Genomic DNA, 8,446 nt, shown 5'->3' with positions numbered 1-8,446 from the left:
GACGACATGGACATTGTTCAGTGAATCAAGATACAGCAGCTGCACTTTTTCGATTCAGTGGAAGCAGAGGAAGACCTCCACTCCGCTGGCGATATCAGTTGGAGAAGAACTTAAGCACTTGGTATCTCGAATTAGGGCCAAATAGCGAAAAATAATAAACGAGTGGCACCCTGTTGTTAACTCGGCTATAGCCGCGTTAGCGTTGTGTACGCTAGTAAAGAACAAGAAGAAGACTGATAGATGTCAGAGTTTTAATATATTTTTTCTTTTTGGTTTTAAACAGGAGTCATTAGAAAGATGGGGTCATTGGCAAGGCTGCTACCTTGGCTCACGAATCTGTCATAAAAATACACACTGACAACGTGAGCTACTTGCTCGAGTAATCAGATGGTACGTTCTTCCTCGCAGAAGCATTGCGTTATGTGGATTGTTTTAACTTCGGTACACACCTTCCATCGCACTGGCTTGGCAGGCTTTGTCAGTAGCTAAGTTACCATCGGCCCCGCTCTATATAGGTCGTTGTACTTCTGAGTCCTTTCATCGCGATCATAACACCATCATTCATCTGTCATATAAACTGTTCGATCAGAATCAAGTCTTTGGATGGACCTCTTTTTCTGTTTCAATGTTCACACCACACGACTAGTCTATTAACAGTCTAATACAATATTTACTTTTTTATTACGTATATTAAATTTTGGTAATTTTTATTTCGCAATTATTTGTTTATATTTACTTATGCAAGAAATTGTATTGACAGTTGATTTAAAATTAGATTTTCAAAAGAATACATATGTATGTAAATATTTTTCTAACAATTGCTTGTTGAAAATTTTGTGAAGCGCAATTATGCTATATAAGACTTACAAAACCACTGAGAAGTCAGCAATTTATCAAAGTTAATTTGATTGACAAGATGAAATTCTTTACTGTATTATTCCTGATCGCTTTCCTGGTCGTCCTAGTTAATGGTATGTTGCACTAAATATAGATTGCTAAATCTTTTCATCATTTTAATATAAATTATTCTTAGGCCAAAGATTATCTGCACGTCAAGGACCTGGTGGAAGACGAGTAGGAGGTCCTGGAGGATTTGGTGGTGCTGGAGCGCGCCCTTGCCAACCACGACCACAACCATCATCTTCTTCCGTTGCTCCTGAATCTTCATCTGTTGACGCTGAATCTTCATCTGCTGCGTCCACAGTCGCTGTATAAAGTTCTGTTGGAAGCTTTAATCTTTATAAGTAATAATTTATTAATCTGAATGTCAAATAAATTAAACGCGAACTGAAAACCACAAACATATTATTTCTTCAACCCGTTCAGAAAAATTCGTTGAATTTTCAACTGAAACTCTGACATTAGATAAACATTTTTTCTAGAATGTAACTAACTTTAACAGTAGAAGAGAGTATAAGGGATTAGGATAAAAAAATCGGTGTAAAATTGGACAATGTGCTGACACCGCCATTTTTAGGTGAAATCATATATCTCAAGAACTGCCCGACCAGGCTAGAATAGGTTAGGTTAAAAGGTCGATAATAAGAATAATCTCAATTAAACAGTTTAGAACGCAAGTCCGTTGTGGTATACTGTATTATAGGACACTTAAAGATCGATAACGTGCCTTGAGGCTGTCACAAATTTGTTGAGATGGCTAATATCAGTTTCGGCTATGTCTTCTTGTTCACGGAATATAAGATTACCGAGATGTTTCCACCTTAGTCTTGCAAAAGCTGGACAAAGGAGGAGAAAGTGCATGGATCTTTCCACTTCACACTGCACCATAAAACCCGACCCAGTTTGATACATACAATTTTCGTTATTCTAACAGACTTTATGCTTTTTTGGGCATATTATTGTCATAAAATCAGACGGAAACATGTTACGAGTATACTTTTTTTGTTGCTTTTTCTACGAGGTGAAAGCATCGAACCACCTTCTGATCAAATCTCTTACATACATATATGCATTTGTATTTTATCTTTACATATGCAGTTCCAAAGGCTTTCAGTGAAAACTTGACCCCAGCTCTGTTGGTCTCTTAAGCCGTCTGGTGAAATGTTTGTCGCCGACATCTTCTCGTATGCTCTGGTCCTTTGGGTATACTTTTATTTAGTCGGCGTCCTAGTAGTCATCTAATTTAGTTTAAGACTTCTCTGTCCTTTGCGATTTCATGAATTGGCGGCTAATTCGCACACAGCTATCCACATCTCTTTTGTTTCAACCAAATGGTCTACTAAGTTTTCAAGGGGTTGGGTTAATACAACATGTATGCTCTTAGTATAGCCTTTCTGTTCATACTGCGGTCTGTGGAAAAGGTATGCACTACATCCGCGATGGTATCGCCTTTGTAAATGGTTCATTATCCTCGTGCTTGAATCGTTTCATAGAATTAAGAGTTTGGGTTAAATAAAAATCTACCTCGGCGTGTGATCTATTTAGTCATAATTCAAATCTGAGGATCAGTTGGAGAATCCCTCGTCTATTCAGCGCTTCTGCTTAAGAAAAAAAATGTTTGGGTTCTGGGCGGTACATTCGTTACCGGCGTCATTATCCGCTTGCCTGCGATTAAGCGGTAGTACTCCGCAGTACAATATGTTCCAAGGTAGGGGTCCGCGTACAGATCCCTGTCACACACTACTGTTGATTTTATAAACTATATAGCCTTCGCTTGCTTTTGTAACTTAAATAACTGCCAATTATGTTCCATAGGTAAGGGGGACGGAAAAGCTTTTTAGAGTAGTCAGATGATGTTGGTTTGAAGAACCTTTAACATAGAGGGCTACAATCATACAATATTGTATTGTGCTACCCTTTCATCAATTCCAATCAGTAAACATATTTACTAGGGTCACCGCTTCAAATGTCGATATTACCTTCCTGAATACGAGTAGCTTCACGGATCAATCGCCGGCATCATCGATTGCCTTATTTGGGATTTACTGAGAAATGTTGTACAAAGAATCTATGGCATTTTTCACCGCCCACAGGAGAAAAATTATGGAACGTAATTAAAGCAAACGAGCCAATTAACAAATGTATTTGCACTAACTCATTTCTTTAACTAACTATATATAACTTATTTTACTGCATCACTGGAGAACAAAAAAAAAAAAGCGGCAACAACTGACATATTTTATTTATTTTTTTTTCTGCTAAGAAAACAAACAATATTTACACAAGTGTTCTTTGTTATTCACGTCCGCATTTGACGTCCGTAAAATGCAGTTTTTTTATTTGCAGATGACCAAGAGGAATAGAGTTTATAGCCCTATATCCATCATATTTAACGAAGGATCCTTTGTTGTGTCACTCTTTTTTGGTTTTTCGACAAATTGTGTGGGTAGTATGTAGAAGAAAATGTGTAATAACTCAACCTGGGGGCCTATTCTGTAACTCGATTCGAAAATGTATTCTATTCGAAATTCGGATCTACTTTATCATTATGCGAAAGTTGTACCACACTGTGCCAGAAAAAATACGTACAAAATTCGTTTTTGTTTCTACAACTCAAAAGCTAACGAATATTTTATTCGAAAATTGGCTTAAAAATCCGAAAAGCGAGTTACAGAATATAAAAAATCCGAATTCGATTAAATTGATTTTCGAATCGAGTTACAGAATAGGCCCCCTGATCCGAAGGAAATCACTTCACAGGCTACGAAAGCTTTTTCTTTCTTTTCTTCCGTAAAATAGTCTTTGGCCAGTGTAAGTCGTTTTAGTGCTCGCAGTTTTTTCTATGCTTACAAGACTTTTTGACTTTGCTACTTCGGACTGAGTAGGCAATTGAAAAGTAAAGTCCTCTCTCGACGAACAAAAGCCAAACTCTATAAGTCGCTTATAATTCCCGTCCTGCTATATGGTGCAGAGGCTTGGGCGATGACAGCAACCGATGAGTCGACGTTACAAGTTTTCGAGAGAAAAATTCTGCGAAAGATTTATGGTCCTTTGCGCATTGGCCACGGCGAATATCGCATCCGATGGAACGATGAGCTGTATGACATATACGACGACATTGATAGCGAATTAAAAAACAGCAGTTACGCTGGCTAGGTCATGTCGTTCGAATGGGTGAAAACACTCGAGCTCTGATAGTATTCGACGCAGTACCCGCCGGGGGATGCAGAGGAAGAGAAAGACCTCTACTCCGTTGGAAGGACCAAGTGGAGAAGGACCTGGCTTCGCTTGGAATATCCAATTGGCGCCACGTAGCGAAAAGAAGAAACGACTGGCGCGCTGTTGTTAACTCGGCTATAATCGCGTAAGCGGTGTCTACGCCAATTAAGAAGAAGAAGAAGACAAGACTTTTGATTAATGTATGTTTTCCGAGTAGCGGTTCGGCGAGCGAAGCCCACGAAGTTTAGATCACAAGTCAAGTATACCGGCAGTCTAGTATTTACATTCGCTATTACGTATATCAAATATTTTCGGTAGGTTTTTTAGAATGTGTTTATTCTATAATTATATAGTTTTATCTGGAATTGTTTTCACAGTTGGTTTAAAATTAGAAATTCTTATTAAAATATAAATATAAATACAATGTAATTATTTGTTGAGCTTTCGTGGGAACGCAATTATGCTATATAAGACTAAAGAAACCACTGGGATATCAGCAGTTTAGCAAAGTTCATTTGATTGAGAAGATGAAATTCTTTACGGTATTATTCTTTATCGCTTTCGCGGTCGTCCTAGTTAATGGTATGTTGCACTAAATCAAGGCCGCTTTGTTCTTTTAAGTTTTTAATATAACAAATTTCCAGGACAACGAGGACCTGGTGGACCACGTGGACTAGTTGGAAGACTCATTGGAGGTCCTGGAGGACTTGGGGGACGCCCACCATTTGGTGCTGGTGCGCTCCCAGGCGGACCTCATGGTCCCCGCCCTTGCCAGCCCCGACCTCAACCATCATCTTCATCTGTTGCACCTGAATCTTCATCTGCTGCACCTGAAGAGTCATCTGTTGCACCTGAAGAGTCATCTGTTGCCCCTGAGGAGTCATCTGTTGCACCTGAGGAGTCATCTGTTGCACCTGAATCTTCATCTGTCGCAGCTTCAACTGTTGCATAAAGTTTCATTGGGAGGGTCAATCTTTATAGCCAAAAATGTTTTTTTAAGTGCCAAATAAATTAGAAGTGAAGGAGTTTCAATAAAACCATCTTTTTTGTATCCGCTTTGCAAATTGTAAGAATCAAAGCCGTGGAAATTTCCTCAGTAAGGAAGGGCTAAGATCGAGTGTTATCGAAAATTTTATACTTTTGCAACTAGCAAGAATTAAAACCCGGGAAGTTCATTCGGGTGTTGGCAATATATATGATATGGAGAACGTCAATGAGCGGATCGAAGTTCTTTATATCCCCGATAAGAGATTTACACAAAGTTATACCCCAATTACATTGTAATTCAGCGCTAGACCACATAAATTTTAAGAAAACTTGTACATTTAGTCAATTTATGTGATATATTGGGGGCGGAGAAAGATACGGGCTGATTTATTTATTTTTTTATACAAGGCTCAGGTTCACTTGGGACCGTATTTTCGATTTCGTATAACTCACACGGACCGACATATTCAGCATAAGGTTTGCTAGGAAAACGAAAACCATTATAAGTGGTTTATGGGAATTGTGGGTAGTTTTGACGCGAACTTATCTATTTTGGCAGCACCACTTACAATTAACATGCCACAGGCCAAATACATGCTCCTACTATTTCTATAAGGTACCTCAAATACAATCACCAATAATATGCAGTAAAGTCAGCCGTATGTTCGAAAATTTTGATATTTGAGTTATACGGGAACTTGGTCAAGTTGTATCCCTGTCGTATCCATTTTAGCCACAAAGATACACTGTTACGGCTGCTATATAAATATATTTCTGGCCTAATAATGAAAATAGGAATATTTATCAACGAAAATGGTTTTATTGTTTTTCAAAACATTCTCCATCAAGATTTATACACTTTTGCATGCGCTCAAACCAATTTTCAAAGCACTTTTTCCACTCCGATTGAGACACCTCCAAAACATGGTTTTTGAATGCTTCAACAGCATCTTCTGGCGACGAAAATCGTTGACCATGCATTATTTTCTTGATGTGTGGGAATAAAAAGAAGTCATTGGGTGCCAAGTCAGGGCGCTGGTTTGAGCCGATGTGTGAGAGCTCGCATTGTCATGATGCACAATGATTCGTCTTCTCTTGTTCGTTTTTCGAATTTCTCCGAAGACTTCAGGCAAACAAATGGTGGTGTACCACTCAGAATTGACCGCCCTACGTTGCTCAAGCGGAACAGTCGCCACATGACAGGTTTTGCCGAAGAAACAGGCGACCATTTGCTTCAAAGTGCTTCTTCCACGAACAACTTTCGTTGGATTTGGCTCGTCTTGGAAGACCCACACGGTCTTTGTTTCGGGCTCATACGTCAAGATCCATGATTCGTCACCTGTGACGATCTTATAAACGTCTTTTGAAGCACCGCGATCGTATTTTTTCGGCATTTCCTTACACCAATCCACACGAGCCTTTTTTTGAGCGATTGTCAAATTGTGCGGGATCCAACTAGAACAAACCTTTTTTACGGCCAGGTGTTCATGCAATATCGATGCAATATCGAATGTATGCTGGTGGGAGAAATGCATAGGCATGCCTCTATCTGAAGGTATGTTACATGACGGTCTTGCATTATCAGTTCACGTACGGCATCGATGTTTTCTGGCACAACGGCTTTTTTTGGACGACCCTCACGGAATTCGTCTTTGAGCGAGCGTCGGCCACGATTGAATTCGTTGTACCAGTTTTTCACAGTGCCATAGGATGGTGCTTCATAGCCATACAAAGATTTTAGTTCATCGATGCACTCTTGTCGTGATAATCCACGTCGAAAGTTGTGAAAAATGATCGCACGAAAATGTTCACGAGTTAATTCCATTTTTTGGCCGAGATGAATTTTTTAATTCCCTGTAAATAAAACAATTCACTATTAAATGACAAAACGTTACTCTTTGTATTAGGTTCGTGCGACCTAAGGGATTTATTGCCCCGATTGAACTCATTTTGGACATACAGATATCTCTCTCTGAATTTCAAATTTATATGTGAGATTGACCGATATTTTCCATAAAAAGTTCGTAATTGAAACTTTGATCCACATTTTCGGAATATGTGGACTTGGTCCGATATGAACAATATTGAGTAAAAAAATACAGCCACTAGGATTTCAGCTCGTCTTATCATGAAGATCATTTATATATAAAGGATGATTCATTTCGAGGTTTTTAAAGAAAAAACACGGAACATTCAAATTTAATGGAGAATAATTATATTTATTATCATACGAAAGAACATTCTTTGGCATTTTTAGTTTTAGTTAGGCTAAGTCTCAGATGGTCCATCCGTTGAGTCCAATTTTCGATAGCTCGTTCGAACATTTCGACTGGTAACTGGCGAATGAAACGCGTAATGTTTTGCTCCAAGGTCTGAAGCGAAGCGGGATTGTCCGCATAGATTTTAGAATTTGCATATCCTTACCAGAAAAAATCTAATGGTGTGATATCACACGATCTTGGTGGCCAATCGACCGGCCCAAAACGTGAAATTAATTGCTAATCGAAGTGTTCTCCCAATAAATCCATTGATTGATTGAAGTCATGTGTGGAAAGTAGCGCCATCTTGTTGAAACCAAATGTCGTCGAGATCACGAGCTTCAATTTTAGGCACCAAATAGTTGGTTATCATGACGGGCTAACGATCGGCATTGGCGGTTACATTCTCACCGGCATCATTATTGAAGAAATGTGGACCGATGATTTCACCGGCGCACAAACCACATCAAACCCTTGCTTTTCTGGATGAAATGGCAGCTCTTGAACCACTTTAGGTTGCTTTCGTCTCAAATGTAGCAATTCTGCTTTTTTACATACCCATTGAGCCAGAAATATGCCACATCGCTAAACAAAATTTAGCTCGAAAAAGTCGGATCTTCTTGGAACTTTTGAAGAGCCCATAGAGCGAAGCGATATCGTTTGGAAAGGTACAGAGACCTCAGTTCTTGCACAAGCTGTATTTTGTACGTTTTCAATTTAAGAGCGATGAAAAATGCGCCAAGTAGTTCCATACGTCAGTCCGAGTTGCTGCGAATGGCGCCAAATCGACTCTCCACAGTCTTCGTATACGCGCTACGGTTCCTATATTTACTTCACTGTATGTTGGACGTGCTCTATTCAGTCGAATATTATCCGATAATGAATGCTGGGTCGCAAAATGGATGATGGTGTTGCAAATAGTACACTCAGTAGACCGATAAAGTTGACCATAAGTTGAGTGAAGCGTGCGAAACAAATTCTTTACAGAACGTGAATTTTCGTAATAAGTTGAACGATTTGTAAACGTTGTTTAGACGTATGTAAGTCTTTTCATGTAACATGACAGCTTTACACGACTCACG

The 8,446-nt window shown here is 39.1% G+C and overlaps 1 protein-coding gene across 1 annotated transcript; it reads left to right on the top strand.

The window, feature by feature from the left end:
- The first annotated feature begins 4,641 nt into the window (after positions 1 to 4,641).
- LOC120769578 (probable beta-glucosidase btgE) lies at positions 4,642 to 5,156 on the top strand. Its single transcript, XM_040096636.1, has 2 exons — positions 4,642 to 4,701; positions 4,764 to 5,156. Exons 1-2 carry the CDS (start codon positions 4,647 to 4,649, stop codon positions 5,069 to 5,071), a joined length of 363 nt encoding a protein of 120 aa, XP_039952570.1. The 5' UTR covers positions 4,642 to 4,646; the 3' UTR covers positions 5,072 to 5,156.
- The last annotated feature ends 3,290 nt before the right edge of the window (positions 5,157 to 8,446 follow it).

Source organism: Bactrocera tryoni, chromosome 2 (genome assembly GCF_016617805.1).
Source record: "Bactrocera tryoni isolate S06 chromosome 2, CSIRO_BtryS06_freeze2, whole genome shotgun sequence".
Classification (NCBI taxonomy): Eukaryota; Metazoa; Arthropoda; class Insecta; order Diptera; family Tephritidae; genus Bactrocera; species Bactrocera tryoni.
This window is presented reverse-complemented; position numbering and strand designations above follow the sequence as displayed.

Excerpts from the sequence above, each read along its gene's own strand:
- LOC120769578 (XM_040096636.1), top strand. The coding sequence starts at position 4,647 with ATGAAATTCTTTACGGTATTATTCTTTATCGCTTTCGCGGTCGTCCTA. Across the intron at positions 4,702-4,763 it reads CGCGGTCGTCCTAGTTAATG|GACAACGAGGACCTGGTGGA; the intron begins GTATGTTGCACT and ends ACAAATTTCCAG.